General features: G+C 42.3%; 1 protein-coding gene across 1 annotated transcript in view; it reads right to left on the bottom strand.

Annotated features, from left to right (window-relative positions):
* Window positions 1–1020: 1020 nt before the first annotated feature.
* LOC134226095 (polyamine-transporting ATPase 13A3) overlaps window positions 1021–19025 on the bottom strand; it is a 64545-nt gene continuing 46540 nt past the window's right edge. Inside the window, exon 3 of the mRNA XM_062706644.1 lies at window positions 1021–7463. Coding sequence (XP_062562628.1) covers window positions 4016–7463 — 3448 coding nt within the window. The 3' untranslated portion in view covers window positions 1021–4015. The remainder of the gene's footprint in view (window positions 7464–19025) is intronic.

Here is a 19025-nt window from a genome sequence, read left to right as displayed (position 1 = left end):
AGCTCTACCCGGTAAAAATCGTTTACTCATTAATGGGTACTTTTTGTCTGCTATCTCTTTCTCTCTGCTGAAAAATTTACCCATTTTGGGAGAATAAGTGGATTTACTCATTTAAATGAGTAGATCCACTTATTCTCTCAAAATGGGTAAATTTTTCAGCAGAGGGAAAGAGATAGCAAAGAAAAAGTACCCATTAATGAGTAAACGTGTTTCTCCGTGTAGTGCGCACTCTGTTCAGGTAGCGTATTTTTTTTAAACTTTATTAGCGTGATTTTTTATTAATAAAATATATTCATCGCATAGGTTGCGTAGCAGAGCATTAGTCCACGGTGGTTTCCTTCGAGGTTTACGCTTCGGTACAGCGACTGAAACGCAGTCACGTAGCAGACAGTTGAAGTGGTCTACAGCTGACTCGATGTCCAGACCGTTTAAAACTCTCCAGTCAATACGGGAGAAGCATTGTCAGAGCTGTTAAGAATAAGATTTGATGACTGATAAGAATCAGTATTTAATTCAGTCAAACATGTAGATTTCCAAATCGTTCACCAAGCGGATCCCTACACCATTCTGATGCCCTAATAAAAAATTCCAATGAATTTTCGTGAAAGAGGTCTCTCCGGCTTTCGTCCCAACGAGTTTGTTGAAAAACCCAGAAAAATTGCTTACGTAATTAGTGTACGGCCCCTTACGAACGAGTGTGATGATTCTCCAGAGGTGGCGAAGCGTTAAGAGCCTCGCACATAGCATACGTTTGCGTTGCGTTTGACACATTTCCCATGGGAAAACTGTCAAACGCAACGCAAACGTATCCTATGTGCGGGGCTCTTTACAAAGAGAACCTGAATTGCGATGGGGCAGAACACAATGGTATGGTATGGTATCGAACCTGGGAACAACAACCCTCCTTAGACTGCGTGGTAGGCGACGTGCTTTCACGTTCCACAGACAGGGGAGTCGTAAAACACATGTGTGGTAAATTTCTCAACATCTTCCGCATAAAATAGGACTCTTTTAGGCAAATTCGTGATATAGTTACCTTTATTTGCTGGTTTGTAAAATATTCCCCGGTATATGTACAAGTGTGTGAGTTTTGCATTAAGAATTCTGTTTTTGATTCAACATCCTATCAATCGTTTTGCTTTCAAACGTCTGTCTATCGTGGACAAATTCTTCGCGTGCGATTGTATATATTCAGTTTGATCAGCGATTAGACCTGAATGCAATAAATTGTTAAGCAGTTGCAAACGTTTTCTTTTTAAATTTATATAATTTTTCCTTGCACATAATAAGTTACTATTTAGTATTAAATGTTTCTGTGAAATAAATTGCTACATATAGATACGTGATACGAAAAACACTGCTATGTATTTCGTGGATTCAGTGAGGAAGAGTCAGTTTTCTCTGAGAGTGCATCATTTTGAATGATCAACAACAGTTTATGGTTTGGGTATAGTTAGTACTATTCGAAATAATCGCTTATTTGGTAAAGAAAATTCCAACAATCGGAAAGGTCTAATCAAGTAAGGAGCCATTGTTCTATTGTATAACAGTTTGTTGTGTGCGGTAGTTGTCCGAGGCGAACTCGTACACTTACTTAAGTCTATTCCCGGTAGGACTGAGAAATGAAGTTGCTTATGGAAAATTGACTACAAACGAAATTACTGACCAACACCACGAGCTTTTCCGCTTATCCTATTAAATAGTGAAGTAAATCAAAATCATTGCCGTTTGGTTGGATTACTCTTTCCAGCTTGCAGTCGCTAGGCGTGCAGCTGTGAGAAGTGCTTTTTGTTTTTTTTTTGTGGTTAATAGTTTGCACCTAAACTCTACAGAGTTTTCTGAAAAATTTGCTATCTGACCCTAAATGGCGTTCGCTTCTTGGAAACGAAGGTGTGACTTGCTAATTTTCCTCTAGAGATTTTGGATAGAAACTGTACTTTTTTTGACTCGCACATATGACTAACGGTGTTACACTAAAGTATGAGAATGTGTCAATTTGTGTACCATTTTGTTAAACCTAAAACTGCCAATAGTTTGATATTCAGCTTCATATGCGAATGTGTCACTTGTATACATGGTAAAATTTATTTATTTTCCCCGATAAGTTTGAATTGGTTACTATTATAGAGTTGATTGGAGCTCTTTCTGTGTTTAATTTGACCGTTCTCTTGTTAAGATGAAGATTGATGGACTAATAGTTGTCCGGTTGTTCATTAATTTATTTCTTTAAAAGTAAAATGCAATGAACATTTATTTTCAATTTATGTTGTGCACGTTTTAATGCAGTGTAGAGAAATTTGCGATGTAAACAGCGTAAGGAAAGCGAAGGATGTAGGTTTAAACATGAGACAAACCCCATTCTATTGAAACTTTAAAGTAAACTGTTGAACTAAAGATTGAACAGAGCAAAAACTAGTACTGAGTTCTACGCAATGCATATGAAAAATGTTTAACATTGGCTTGGTGAGATTGCATAACCAACATCATCAGGAGTGCCAATGGAGATAACCTTAACAGCCATATGAAACCGCATCTTTTACTGCACCGAAATTTAAATATTTCCACCGTGATTTGTAATTGCAATAACATCTGTTGATAGAGTTTCTTTTGACCTATTCTACTATTGACAGTAATAATAGGCTATGAAATTAAAAGAGTAGCAACATAAACATAAAACTCAGTGCAGTTTCTTTAGCATTGCACCACATCACTGCACTACCAAAGATAACAAGATAACAAATTACACTATTTACTGTTTTGTTTCTGATCTTTATCTGGTTGAGTTTATTTATTTAGTCGTAGAACGACTGACTTTTTGCAATCGAAAAGTATTTCAATTTAATTTCTTTTCAAATCCTTATTCAATCCTCTGTTAAAACTTTGTTCTGTGCTTGAGTAGATTATGGCATTGTGTCATGGCATTTTTGTGACATTTCCCAACACTGCATTCAGTTATTAATGAGCTCAATAGATATGCAATAAATGAATGAATCTAATACAATATGACAAAGATGTGGTTATTAAAAATTGGTTGAGGTTTTCGTTTGGCGGTTATTTTTGGACTCTTAAGCTGTCCCCGAATTTGACTAAAAAAAACTTGAAAGTAACAGTTTGAAAATTAAAAAATCACCTGGGCATAAGAATCGCTGACGTTGTCCAATGAAAACAATAAGACATCTATCAAAACCGATTCGTTGTTGGTGAAAAGTAATGTTACTCATTGAGCATAGTTATTCGGCGATTATTGAACTGTCACTTTTAAGTCCAATTTGAGTTTGATTCGGGCAATGAGACAGATACTCAAATGTTTATCATTGAAGTTTTTTTCATCAATTTCCATCGCAAAATCCTCTACACTGACCGTAAAACGTGTACCAAATTTCTGCGTGCAGAAGCGAAGAAAAACGCCATCCAAAAGCCGGTTGGCAATTGTCGCTAATTAGGGTTGAATAATTTTTCAATACTTCTGTACAACTTCTGATTATTGTCTTTCTTTGATTTCGATTCTGCACAGCGCTACGAAATTTCCTGTATTTTTCTTCTGAAAATTCTCCTCCTACTCGTCGTCATCTTTCCGTATTACACGTTCGTCCAAAATCCTACATTCGCCAGCCCACGGTCGGCTATCACAAGTGGAAACTTTATTTGCCTTGGCGCTTGTCCTGGGGTTCTTACGAGAACATAATACAATTATGGCACTTACAACTCTAACCACCGGTTCGGTAAACTAATATCCTGAACTCATAATTGCGTTTAAAAAAATCATCCTAATTCATGCAACTATTCGCTTTCCATCGATACAAAATTCTAACAAAATCAAATCCTAAACTCTTGGCAGTTTGCTGCTGCTGCTGCATCTTGAAACGGAACTTCCTGACTTGATGATTCCATAAAATGCGGACCGCCGTAGCGGTCGCTACCGAAGATCGATCCGCTGCTGTAGCCGTAGAAGCCACGCCCGCCGATCCGCCATCACCACGCTCGCCACTAATTTCACCACCCGCTGGAGGTGATGTCAGTAATCGTACTTCTCGCTGGACCAGCCGAGCACGGTTTTAAAGTCGCTCGGATGCTGGACCTCCTTGCGGAAGTTGTGCTCGATCAGTAAGTACTTGCGCCGGGACTTGGCGATGTTGTGCCACCGGTAGCGGAGCTTCTTGAACGCGATCTCGTCGATGATGAACTTTTCGATGAACAGCGCCAGGACGAAGTTGGCCAACCCGTACCCGACCAGATAGGCTCGGAAGGTTATGTCCTCCTGGGGGATGACTAGCTGGAAGATTTCCTGGAGCCATACCGGCGGGTACAGGGTCAGCACGATCGATAGAGCCGTATTGAGGATGATACTGATCAGGAAGCCGTAGTTTGAGAAGATGGACTTGCGATAAGGGGCTCCCTTGGAGAATACAATCGCGAGGATGATATACTGATAGCAGGATATGCTGAAGATGGCGTAGTTTTCGTAGCACCCGAGATCGTTCAACGCCAGTTCGTCGCTGTAGTTGAATGGTACGAACCAAGGCTGGGCCTGAATGTGATACCATCCGGCCACTTGGAAACCCATCGCCACTATGAGGTGTAGTCCTAACGAGAGCAAAGGACTCAGCGATATTAGCGAATTAGATGGCACTGCTTTCACCAGCGGTCCATCGTAGGATGAAGTTTTGCCGAAGAAGAACGCCGTCACCGAAATGATAAAGAGATCTATGTATAGGAACTCCAGATCCGTCAGATTGGAATCTATCGAATAAAGTATCAATACCGATACAAATTGCACCAACGAGTACGCAGCCATGTACTTGAAAATTCCAAACGATGTAACCAACGCCGCTCGCCCTTCCTTAATGACTTTTGGTACGCACGCGATCGTTGGACTCTTGGACGTGAACGGAGAAGCCACCGAACTCTCAGCTTCCGATAGTGAAATTCCCGTATGGGCGGCCTTCAACGCTCCGCAGTCATTAGCACCATCACCGCACATAGCCACGTAATATCCCAAGTTCTGCAAATCCGTGACCAAGTGTTGCTTCTGGTCGGGAGACATTCGAGCAAACACCGTCCCGAATGTTATAATCGTCGGAAGTATCTCCGGGAAATGCTCCTTGACGATCGCCCATGTCTTACCAGTCAAAGCAAAGCGGAACGAACCGCCCTGAATGCCATCGGGAATGCCTTTCTCATTTTCACCCTCAATTGCAATCCGATGCTCGTCCTTGTCGAACCCACTCAACTGCGTCGAGATAGTGCAGGTGTCGACCGTTTCACAGCTACTGACACTGTTGGACTGCGTCATCATCGCGTAATTGCCGTTCCGTTTGTCGCTGCTAACCTTATTATCGTTGATTATATCTGACTGGGTCAGCTGCGGTTGCCCCGTTATATCATAGCTGAGGAAATGCTTATTCGGATTGTGTTTGTCCACGTGTGCCGTCAGTGTCACCAAGCTCTGTCCCGGCATAATCATTCCGCAGTCATGCGCCACACTCGCAGCGGTAAGCAAGTTATCTCCCGTCACCATTATGCACCGCACACTCGCAACATTCAAACTCTCGATCACTTCTTCTGTGTCCGCTTTCAATCGATTCTCCAGGATGACAAATCCCAAAAACTCCAAATCACTTTCAACTTTTTCCCTCGACACCTTCTGAACCTTCGAGTAGTTCATTTTCTTATCTAGAGATTTGTAAGCGATCGCAATGATCCGGTAGCCTTGTTGCGCGTAAAACCCTAGCTTCGAAGTGAAATCTTCCGGGATGCTGTCCGGTTTACACAAGCTGCTAATCATCTCTGGCGAACCTTTGACGTACACGTTGAAGTGGTTATCCGAAAGCTTTCTTGTGATCACAGACATCCGCTGGAGTGCACTGGTAAAAGAAAACTCACGCACAACACCGATATCGTTCGAGTTATCGTACGCCACGTCCAGTTCCAGATTCAAACCATCTCTAGAGTCGCCGCGAGGTGGCTTCACGATCGTCGGAAACAGCAGATCATACTTGGTCTCATCGGATACGTTCGCCTCCTCCAATATCCACCCGGTTGATTCGAAAATCTTCAGATCCAGCGGATCGCCTCGCATTTCTCCGTTGACGAAGGTTATCGAGTGACACGTTACCATCCCGCTGAGTAGGTGTTCCGTCATGGGTAGCCGGTTGATTTGCGTAAGTGGAATCTGGAAATTGTTGGTCGAGTCCTTGGGTAATACACCCCACATATCCAGTCCATCCTCAGTCAAGGTACCAGTTTTGTCGAAACACACGCAATCGATACTTCCGGACACATTGATGGCTCGTGGCGACACACAGTAGATGTTTTTCCTCTGCAATCGTTTCTGAGCGTACATGCGACCGACTGTCATGGCTGCTGGCAAAGCTGGGGGTACTGCGATGGTAATCAAATCCAGAGATTCTACAACGATTTTCAGCACACCAACACCTCGCAATATCTTTGTGATCACAGTGTAGAGGAATCCGCACCCGGCGAGGAACGCCAAAACCATGATGAACTTGTACGAGTCCTTCTCGAATTTGTAATCCACTGGAGGAGGGTACAAGATCGATCTGATCAGTCCACCCTTGGCCGTGATGTTTCCCGTATTGATCACCTTCACCAACACTTTTTCACTGCCAATGTAGCGAGTCTGGATAACCTTTGTCCCGCAGAACAGCGTATGGCGAGCGTGCTCCTTCTTGTCGTAGTTCAGATCACGCTTGAGCGGGAGTGGAGTTTTCGTAACGGGAACACTCTCGCCGGTCAGCATCGATTCGTCCAAGATACAGTTTCCGGAGATCAGCACGGCGTCGCATTGCATTGTACATCCGGTGGCCGGAATTTCAACCACATCACCAGGCACCAAGAATCTTGTTTCGATCTGTTCCGATTCGCAGTTGTCAAGGATCACCGTTGCCGTATCGCTGTTCTTCACCGTAGAATACAACGCCTTCTGATTCTTCTGCGTTTGGAGAATAGACGCCGTAATACCGAAGCCGCTCATCAGGATGATAACCGTGGCATAGTAGTAGTAATCGTAAACGAACCACAGCATCACAGAGAAGATCTGGAACACGTAGAAGGGGTTCAATACTTCCAGGAACAGCAAGGTAAGGACCCCTTTCAGCGGGATCAGAATTTCATTCGTTCCGTAGACCAATCGTCGGATGTTCTGCTCGTACACGGACAGGCCCTTGGTGTGGTGGATGCTGACACTGGGAACGTTCACGTCCATACCGGTGAGTTTAAGGAAACGCTTGGATTCCTTGTTCCAGATGTAACGGAGCTTCTTGCAGCTGAAGAATCGAATCTCGCTGTAGTGGAGAAACTTGCCGCCGGACTGGTGAAACGCTACCTGGAACGGGTTGATTTGCTGGAAAAACTGCACACGGTTGGTGATGCCGATCTGTTCCAGCTCTTTGACGATGTGCTTTCCATTGGGCGTAAGACGCTTGGAGCCGGCGGCGACTTCCCTGGAAAGAAAGCAAAAACCAATTGCGACGGTTAGTTATCGTTTACAGTGATGGTTAAATATTAAACAAATTGAATCGTGTGAAGAAGATAATTGTGAATGAACGGTGCAGCAAAAGTGGGGTAGATTGGCTCGCGGCGATAAGCATTGCATATGTTTTCCCACACTTCGTGGACGCGATCGCCATATATGCCTTTATTGCAGGGATGCCAGATACAATTTTTAAATGTCTGTGTTAATCTCAGTAAAATGTCTGTATTTGTCTGTATGGGGCTTCAGAGGTATACTGGAAATAGAAAATTACTCAAAACCATACATTTTTGATATCATTGAATATCAAGGCTTCAATAATCTGAAATTCGAAATAAGTTTTCGTTCCATGAAATAATCAATAATGTATAATAAAACTAATTGTAATTCATTTAGTTTCCGTTAGCGATTCTCCAGCTGAGATTCAGCGCACACTCTACATCTGTCGAGTCCCTCCGGATTCACAAAACGCCTATTTCAATTCTACGTTTTCCGCCTAAGAGCTGCCTTCGCTCTCTTAATGAGTAATGTAAAATCATCAGGTCTCGATATGGTTGGTTATTTCATCATTAAAAACTTTCCCAACTCCGCCAAAATCTGGTTCTGGGGTTGATCAACTAAGCATGGTCTGATCGAATCTTTCCGGATGAATGGCGGAAAACCCTCGTTGTACCCATCCACAAAAAAAAACATTTCCTCTCGAGATGTCACAATGTACCGGCCTATTTCTCTGACAAGAGGTGTCTTCAAAGCCGTGGAAAGGTTTGTAAATCAGCGGCTGTAAATTAGAAGTCGATAATAGGTTCGGCTTTCGCTAACAAGCGTTCCGCCCGGAATACGACACGGGCACATACTTCGCATATCTGGAAGATGTACTGCACAACGCCTACAACGACGGCAAGCACGCGGATCTAGAACATTTCCAAGGCCTTCATCAGGACTTCTAACAGTGGCAATAATGGGGATTCTCCGGCAACCTCCTTGCTTTTGTCCGGAATTGGTAGACTTTGACAACCAGCAAATGCGTTCGAGACACGTCCTCATTCCGCTGGTTGGGTGACTAACCCATCTCCAACAAAAAGATTGTGGAAGTTCTCGGAGTCTCCATTGATCGGAGACTCTCGTTCCTTTCGCACTTCCGCGAACTCAAAGTAAATTGTCGGACCAGAGACAACGTGGTTCGGACCTTGTCTCATCCTCATCGAACCAACAACAGGAGGTCCTTCAATTCCCAAGCCTCAGAATTGTTACTCGCAACTTCAGCCGAGTCTGCCTGTGTGGAGGCTGGCATTCTGCCTTTTTGCCACCGTGCGCTGGCGGCCATCTGCCGCTAGCCGGCTCGTTCGCCGCAGCTACTGCTGGAGAATACAAGATCCCTCTTCTAGCTGAAGGGGGCCAGAATCGACACACTACGGCCAGCGGCGAATATAAATAGTTTGCAATTCCCGCAGGTGTGACAATTCCGTGGCTCTTAGATATTTCCACATCTATGAACACAGTTTTACGAATGGGTGAAGTCGGCATTGGGGTCACTGGGGCCGGTTTCACTATCTTGGACCGCCTCCCAGATATATGCTGCATTTTTTCGGCTGAAGCAGCCACGGCGCCGTATTCTACCCGACCAGGGAACCCATCCTCGTACTTTTAGACTCTGTTAGCGCCATCTCCACATTCCAGAGTGATAAGCCTAAGCACAACAGGATCCAAAGCATCTTAGCGAACATGCTCTCGAACACAACCTTCCCTTGGATCCTGGGGCACTGCGTAGTGCCTGGCAACAACAAGGAAGATCTCCTTGCCGAAGTCGGACACCAGGGCCAACATTTCACGACATCCGTCCCGTTTGGTGATATCAAAACCTGCATGAAGAAAATCATTTGAGAAAACTGCACAGTATAAAAATGTTACAGCATATATAATGTAACAAAAAGGCTCCGTTCGATATGACTCATTTTTCCATCACTTTTTAAAATTACAGGTTGTCGTTACTATGGAGCTTATATTCAATATTGCATACAAGAAAAAATTGGATATAAAATTAGAGGCTATTGAACACAAAAATATGGGTTCAAATATTTCCATGGCGTGTAATTATCAGAATTTTTAACTGTGTGGGAAAAACTGAACAACTACATCCGTTTACCTCCGGAAAATTAAAGGAACCACATCGGCGTGGACATATGTTCCCTATTTTAACAGCAGATCATCTCGCGGCTCCGAATCGGACACAGGCGGCCCTTGCATAATTTCGGCAGGAACCCTTTCTGTACTATCTGCAATGTCTGTGACGTTAGCAACTCTGAGGTGCATTTTGTCAGCGGATGCTTGTAAAATCATGTTCTTCCATTCAAGTGTGCAAGTTCACCTTCAAATTACTTATAAAATCTTGGGTTTGTACAATTATTCCAAAGAAAATAAATTTAAGCATATTCCAGGCTTACTTCAAGAATTCCGAACTAAAATACCGGGGTCCTCAGAAAAATTGATTCGATTTTCTTTGGATGTGCTCTCAGGATTCCCTACGTAATGTTTAATTTATACTGGAATCATCATCGGAGATTCTCAGGTTTTCATGATTTTTTCTGCTTTGGTTTTTCTCCAAAGATATTAAATGTCTGTAAAAGTCTGTAACATCAATCAAAAGTCTGTATAATGTCTGTATGCAAGACCAAAAATCTGTATAAATACAGACATGTCTGTATATCTGGCATCCCTGCTTTATTGTACCCAAGAGAAGGTGACAACGATTTAATCAAAACTTGTGTCACGCTATGGTATTAGAAGCTGTTGGCAAATCTGTGCAATTAGAGATTGCCTTTGCTGATATATGGAAGTATTTGTTCAACTAAATGGTTTAGTTATAGCACGATGGCGATGATACGGCTCGTAAATTATATTAATGAGTAGGAGCAACCATCTTGTCCCATTCAGATTATTTGAAAATTTGTCAGCTGTTGTATAGATTTAACTGAGACGTATTTGTTTCCATTGCCCCCAATTTGACGAATATGGTAATTATTAATCTAATAAAATCTTTTTTTTTTTGCTAAATATCTTGCCTGTGCATATGCATAGTACATGTCTCGAAATGGACAAATTGATATGAAATTTGCGAAAAGGAATCCACGTGTCTTAGAGGGACACGAGACATTGAAATGGAAAGTAGGCTTTGAAATTGAAATAACAAAAATTAAAAACAAGTCGCTCCCCATCAAACGCAAAGTTTCAGATGCCATTTGCTCGCGTGTTGACCTTAAAAATCCTCAAATGTATATCTGTGATAAAATTTCAAATGGCAATGAATGAAGTAAGATCAGCGGAATGAAAATCTCAGAGAACGTTTCTCGAGGTGGGTGTTGAACTATTTGCAGTAGAAGTTGAGTTAATCGATCTGATTCAATTCGAATATTTAGACAAAAACAACTGTACGGATTTTGATTCTATGATAATAAATCCGACCGCGGTGGACGGATTTCGAGTCAGAAAGTGTTGATTTAATTGTTTTGTCATGTTTTTCGAAGTTTTCGACGCGTAAATGCGGAATACGGCAAAAGTTTTATTTGCATTCAATTCATATTTTCTAAAGGTTTCTCCATATACTGAAGTCCTTAACTGTACGGATTTCGATGCCCCACGGTAATTGCATTCAAACTTTTGATTATTAACGACAAACTAGGAAGAAATTAAATTCATTAAACTTTTGCAAAAACTATGTAAAATACAGTGCCTTCCCGATTTTGGCAACACGACCGGATTTTAATGTTGCCAAAATGGGGATGTTGCCAAAAACGGGAAAAAAATTTCATACAAAATTTCAATTTTTTTTGGTTTGCATGATTGAAGCTAAATACTTAGAATATATACTACAAAGTATGTAGAGTGTGTTTAAGTGATGCACGTGCATCATAATTGACATTTTTGCGATATTATTCATAACTCGGAGATTGTAGTTCAAACAAAATGGTAATCAAACGATAATGTAACTAATTAGCCAATTTCACAATACACATTTAATTATAAATAATATTTGAAATTAACAATAGCCTCGGCCACGTCCTTACAAAAATGTGTGGTGATAAAAAAACGTTTCTATTGTAGTCCATTGAAGTGCTGACTACAATCTGACATCTCATATAAAATTTAGTCCACCAAAAATACTTGTTTTTACGGATACAAGATGACTTAATGTGCTACAAATTTCGAATTCTAATATAATGTTTTAGAAAATGGTAACGGAAATATCCATTCTGTGCATTGGTGTAGTTACTCGACTCACTAAAACCAAATCCCTATGCACTAGTCGGTCTCCTAGCACTCAACCCAGGAATATTTCAGACGGCAATGATTGATCCATGAGCACAATGTGCACCTCGCACTACAAGTGACAGTGTGGCCAAGTGGAAGCTGGAAGACCATTTGCGGCATGCCACCTCTGACACTCGACAACAGTCTACCTACGGACAAACTGGTGCTCGCTGCAGGTCATCGCACTCCAGTTCTCCATGCACTACTTTCATTATTTTAACATTGAAAAGATGGATGAATCCTACATCAGACTGAATAGGGAAGCAAGCATGGGAAGCAGATCTGACAAGTCATTAACACGTTAAAGACGAAGTAGGCTTAAGAGAAGACAACGGCAATTTACCACGAACTTGTATTAATGGCGACAAAATCAAGGTGGTTGAAGAATTTGTGTACTTGGGCTCACTTGACCTCCGATAACGATACCAGCAGACAAATTCGGAGACGCAACGTGACAGGAAAGCGTACATAATTTGGACTCCATAAAACACTCCGATCGAATAGAGTTCACCGCCGTACTAAACAGACTCCCTCATTAAACCGGTGGCGGTAGTCCTCCTTGGACACGAGATGTGGACAATGCTTGTGGAGGACCAACGCGCTCATGTCCCAGTAACATACAAGTTTTATAATAGTTTTTTAGAAGCTTTGTAGAGCAAATATTGGTTTTCATGACCGTTATAAAACCCAAAATGTTTCTTGGGATGGAAACGGCATTGGACGTGTGAAAAAGAGAAAGTATCAACGCCTCCCATTCAGTGTGCTATAGTTCCAGACTCATAGAAGTCTTCATTTCTAGAATGCTTGAATGGCTTCTTCTATCAGCACACCGTAACGACGCTCATTGTTGTGTTACCAAGTGATTCGCGTTACTCAAAAGGCTTCCATTGGTGAGCGTTGAAGATCATTAAACGGTGAATCATCGAACATTCAATTTCAAAGATCTGAGGAAGCTCATAACTTGCCCCGCGGCAAAGCATCAAGTTGGCTAAGATTAACCCGATTTTTTCTCATGTTCTGATTTTTTTCAATGCCTGCGAGAGCCTTACGGTTATATGTTACCAAACTCTTACCATTACTGTTGAACCAACCAGTACCGTTCATGCATCATTTGATTAATGTAAGGCCTTTTGGTTCATCGCACAGTGGCTAAAATCGTTTTTTAGCGCGTTTATTCGATAGTACCTTTATAACACAGACAAACAGACGTAACAGCTAGAACAATTTCCTGAATAATTCATCGCCCAGTTACTTTATCACCATCTTGTGTGTATGTTGCACGAAATGATGTTTAGTACGACAATGTCAACAGACGGCGCTAGTGTGAGATGTCAAATCGAAAGGTAAACGATGCGCGCGCCTCTAGGTGTGGAACAAGTAATCAGTTTAATTTAAAACGACCGTTCAGAGCATGGACGATGGGAATTTCATCAGTGCTACGTCTGTTTGTCTGTGTTTATAATGTGATTCAGCGTAATGGCGTCTACGAGACATTTTATTAGTAAGTCGACGCGCTTCTTTGGAGGTATTCAGCCTTACGTTCAATAACCCTAAAAGTGAGATGAATTTTTGTTTTCTCCACTTTACAACAGGAAAGCCCCTCCTTAGCCGTGCGGTTACAAAGCTAGACCATGCTGATGGTGGCTGGGTTCGATTCCCGGTGCCGGTCTAGACAATTTTTGGATTGGAAACTGTCTCGACTGCCCTGGGCATAAAAGTATCATCGTGTTAGCCTCATGATATACGAATGCAGCAATGGTAAATTGGCTTAGAAACCTCGCAGTTAATAACTGTGGAAGTGCTTAATGAACACTTAAAGTGAAAAAGATAAGATGAAAATTTTTTTTGGAGGGGTTGTCTCCATAAAACGTAAAAAATCTCCAAAAGTAACGGAATTATGAGCTTGGTGTCTTAGACAAAGTTTTTCAGGAGAACTTTTGCTACTACTTTTATGAAGAATCAAACCTTATATGTTGTGAAGTGGAATTTTTTTTTTCATCTCACTTTTAAGGGGATTGATCAGTAAACTGAATACCTCCAAAGAAGCGCATTAACTTACTGATAAAATGTCTCCAAGACAGCATTACGCTAAATTGAATAATAAAGGTACTATTAAATAAATGCGCTTAAAACACGATTTCATCAGGCACTGTGCATCGCTTTGTTTTCTCTGTGCAAGTCCCGTACAGCGGCTCGTCCGGCAGTATCTTTAGCTCGCGCCTAATAGAAAACTTTTCTCTAATTGGATTTTTTTCTACTGTTTCACAAGCGTTGGTATTCCCGGTCCGGTTATGGGAGATTCAGGGACCAAGGTGTCAAAGCGCACCACAAATGAAGGCAAGGGAAACACAACAAGGCGAGGAGATATCGCGACCAGCTTTACCTGGTCTATCTGGAGTACGGCTCCACAACCTAGGGGAAGGGTCATTTGGCCGAAAGCCATTTTGCCGAATGCCACTAGACCGAACAAACCATTAGGCCGAAACCCATCTGGCCGAAAGTCATTTGGACGAAAGGGTCGTTTGGCCGAAAGGGTAATTTGGCCGAAAGGATCATTTGGCCGAAAGGGTCATTTGGCCGAAAAGATCATTAGGCCGAAAGGATCATTAGGCCGAAAGGGTCATTAGGCCGAAAGGGTCATTAGGCCGAAAGGGTAATTTAGTCGAATAGTTCATTTGAAAAGTGACAAATTACGAATGAGAAGAGAGACGTCTCACTTCTCACTCTTCATTTTTCTCTTCTCACTGTAGAAAGCGCAAAGTAAGTAATGAGACGTCTCACTACTCACTTCATGCTCCTCTTTTTTACAGTTAGAAGTGAGAAATAAGGATTGAGAAGTGAGACGTCTCACTCCTCATTTATCACTTGTCGTTGGAAATAGTTAGTCGCTCTCATTGGCCCAGTCTACTGTCGGGCCATTCCGGGTGATTTTAAAATGCACGAGCGGAACATGTTAAGGGAATTTCTAATGGGGGAAGGCTCTGACCTCGTTTGGCCGAAAGGATCATTTGCCCAAAAGGGTCGTTTAGCCAAAAGGGTCATTTGGCCGAAAGGGTTTTTTGGCCGAAAGGGTAATTTTACCGAAAGGGTCTTTTGACCGAAAAGGTTATTCGGCCGAAAGAGTCGTTTGATCGAAAGGGTCATTTGGCCAAAGGGGTCATTTGGCCGAAAGGACCATTAAGCCGAAAGGGTCGTTTGGCCGAATGAGTAATTTGGCTGCAAGGGTAATTTAGCCAAAAGGGTCATTTGGCCGATAGGGTCATTAGGCCGAAAGGGTCGTTAGGCCGAAAGTGTCAATTGGCTGGAAGGGTCATTTGGCCGAAAGGGTCATTAGGCCGAAAGGGTCATTTGATCGAAAGGGTCATTTGCCCGAAAGGGTCGTTTGGCCGAAAGGGTTATTTGACCGAATAGAACATTTGGCCGAAAGGGTCATTTGGCCGAATAGTTTATTTGAAAAGAGAGAAATTAGGAATGAGAAAAGAGCCGTCTCACTTCTCATTCTTTATTCTTCTGTTCTAACTGTAAAAAGTTAGAAATGCGGAATGAGTAGTGAGACGTCTCACTTCCCTCTTCGCAGTACTCACTTTTCACAGTGAGAAGTGAAAAATGAGGAGTGAGAAATGAGACTTCTCACTCCTCATTTCTCACTTCTCGCTGTGAAAAGTGAGTAGTAAGACGTCTCACTACCCATTTCGCACTACTCACTTTTCATAGTGAGAAGTGAGAAATGAGGAAAGAGCAGTGAGACGTCTCACTCTTTTCATTTCTCACTTCTTGCTGTCAAAATTGAGAAGAGAAAAATGAAGAGTGAGATGTGGGTCGACTTACTTCTAACTCCTCATTTATCCCTTCTCGATGTAAAAAGTGAGAAGCGCGAAGTAAGAAGTGAGACTTCTCACTTGTCACTTTTCATTTTTCTCTTCTCGATTTTGACAGCAAGAAGTGAGAAATGAGGAGCCTCACTTCTCTTTCCTCATTTCTCACTTCTCACTATGAAAAGTGAGTAGTGCGAAGGGGGTAGTGAGATGTCTCACTACTCACATTTTACAACGAGAATTGAGTAATATGGAGTGAGAAATGTTGCGTCTCACTTCTCACTCCTAATTTAGTGCGATATCTCATTACTCATTTCGCGTTTCTCACTTTTTACAGTAAGAAGAGAAGAATGAAGAGTGAGAAGTAAGACGTCTCTCTTCTCATTCCTAATTTCCCTCTTTTCAAATGAACTATTCGGCCAAATGACCTATTCGGCCAAATGACCCTTTCGACCAAATGTTCTATTCAAGCAAATGATCCTTTCGGCCAAATGAACCTTTCGGCCAAATGTTCTATTCAAGTGATCCTTTCGGCCAAACGATCCTTTCGGTCAAACGACCCTTTCGGGTAAACGACCCTTTCGGCTTAATGGTCCTTTCGGCCAAATGACCCTTTCGGTCAATCGACCCTTTCGGCCAAATAACCTTTTCGGCCAAAAGACCCTTTCGTCCATACGACCCTTTCGGCCAAACAACTTTCGGCCTAGTGGCATTCGGCCAAATGGATTTCGGCCGAATGGGTTTCGGGCAAATGATCCTTCCCCCTGCTGTTCAACCTGTTCACCTCAGACATGCCAGAACCTCCAGAAGGCGGAATTCTGCTTTTGTTCGCAGATGACACCTCTCTCGTCTACAGAGGAAGAGTGATCAGAGCATTAGTTGCAAAACTTTAACGAGGCCTGATGGATGTACCATTTGTATCAATGATAACCCGCAATGGCCCGACAGTGGACTGGGCCAATGAGAGCAACTATCTTGGCTCGGGTAGGGTAGGTCTAGGGTAGCAAGCTAATTTACAGGCAACAGACAGTGATGAACTGTTTTGGTTTTTTTGTTGAAACGACTTTGATCAAGCGACGATTGTCATTGTCCCTGGAAAATAAGCTTGCTATCTACAAGCAAGGGTCCCTTTTTAGCCGTGCGGTAAGACGCGCGGCTACCAAGCAAGACCATGCTGAGGGTAGCTGGGTTCGATTCCCGGTGCCGGTCTATAGGCAATTTTCGGTTTGGAAATTGTCTCGACTTCCCTGGGCATAAAAGTATCATCATGTTAGCCTCATGATATATAAATGCAAAAATGGTAGCTTGGCTTAGAAACCTCGCAGTTAATAACTGTGGAAGTGCTTAATGAACACTAAGCTGCGAGGCGGCTCTGTCCCAGTGTGGGGATGTAATGTCAATAAGAAGAAGAAGGAGATCTACATGCAAATCATCCTCCCCGTGATCGAATATGGCATGCCGGCCTGGAAGATCTGTCCAAAAACTTATCATTTGTAACTCCAACGGGTTGAAAATGAGTTCCTGAGGTTGATCATGAATTCTCCTCCCAGGACACGAACATCTGAGCTTTATCGTCCGGACGGAATAAAGACTCTCGAAGAACGCTTTTGTGAGTGTAAAGAGAAGTCCAGGCTCCTTTGCTTCACCCCTTCAGACCAGCCAGCGTATAAAGGCGTTAGTTCCAATTTAGATTATAAATTTATGTATTGTTGTAAATATTTGTGTACATATAGTACATGGGGTATCAAATTTACAAACAAGCCAGCGCCTCTTCAAGGCCTAGATGCCAAGCTTAAATTAAACAAATATAATATTATTGTAATAAAAAACCCAAACATCTTTCGGAGATGGTGCCTTTCTCGTGTATTCAAAAATGTTACAAGAAATTCACACAAGAGAGGTCAAAATTGCACTTTTGGAAGATCGATTCAGTTAGTTCCATCGATTCACATTTTTTTAATATTTATTTGAAAGCATTGCAGCAGCTTTTGATAACAAAATGTTCGATTTAGAAATTTTGTTTTCCAAGGGCGGCCCTCTTTTTTTAATCACTCCGGAATGCAATGGCCGATTGGGCCATATTTCAATCACATTTTTTTGAACACATACATACACGCAAATACGCGCACACATACACACACTTGAACATCTCTTTTTTACAGACCGCTGTGGAGAAACGCAGCTCCAATCGTCAATTCTACATCAGTCCTGCACTCAAAAATATTGAAGACATGGTCGGATGTCGGATTATGACGTTGCACACAGGTATGAGAAATAGAGTTTGCGACACGCAAAACATCGTTTATCTCCTCGGTGCCAAACTGACCATAGACCACTTTTATAACAACAGCGAGTATATTCATGAAAAATTGTGAAGAAAGAGCCGTCACACGACATGTTTCGGAGCAAAACCGAAATTGTCCCCTTTACAGGTTCCCTGGGGGCATTCCGGGTGTCACAAGAGTGGCCAAACTGACCATAGACCACTTTTATAACAACAGCGAGTATATTCATGAAAAATTGTGAAGAAAGAGCCGTCGCATGACATGTTTCGGAGCAAAATCGAAATTGTCCCCTTTACAGGTTCCCTGGGGGCATTCCGGGTGTCACAAGAGTGGCCAAACTGACCATAGACCACTTTTATAACAACAGCGAGTATATTCATGAAAAATTGTGAAGAAAGAGCCGTCACACGACATGTTTCGGAGCAAAACCGAAATTGTCCCCTTTACAGGTTCCCTGGGGGCATTCCGGGTGTCACAAGAGTGGCCAAACTGACCATCGACCACTTTTATAACAACAGCGAGTATATTCATGACAAATTGTGAAGAAAGAGCCGTCGCACGCCATGTTTCGGAGCAAAATCGAAATTGTCCCCTTTACAGGTTCCCTGGGGGCATTCCGGGTGTCACAAGAGTGGCCAAACTAACCATAGACCACTTTTATAACAACAGCGAGTATATTCATGAAAAATTGTGAAGAAAGAGCCGTCGCACGACATGTTTCGGAGCAAAATCGAAATTGTCCCCTTTACAGGTTCCCTGGGGACATTTGGAAGCTTCCTGGGATGTCCGTATGGAAGACTAACTTTCGGAAAAATCGCTATGCGACTCGTTATTAGTGTGGCAATATTGTTTTATACTGTTTGATATGGGTTCCATGGAGAAAAATTGAGTAACTGGCGAAATACCCCAAACACCAGTTTGCTGGTACCCCAAGGGAATCTGGAATAATTCCGGAACCATCCAGAAATTCCGAGAAACTCAGTGTGCAGCCAAAACTAGAATAAAAATTGGACCTTGTGTCAAAATTTCATCAAGATTGGACAAAAAATAAAAAAGTTATGATTTTTTCAAAATCAAAAATTGCTTTCTCAAAGAGCTTGGCCTTTTGGGTGTTAATTACCTATCATT

The sequence above is a fragment of the Armigeres subalbatus genome, chromosome 3 (genome assembly GCF_024139115.2).
Source record: "Armigeres subalbatus isolate Guangzhou_Male chromosome 3, GZ_Asu_2, whole genome shotgun sequence".
NCBI classification, from domain to species: domain Eukaryota; kingdom Metazoa; phylum Arthropoda; class Insecta; order Diptera; family Culicidae; genus Armigeres; species Armigeres subalbatus.
The sequence above is the reverse complement of the archived record's forward strand: the minus strand, read 5'-3'. Positions and strand labels throughout refer to the sequence as shown.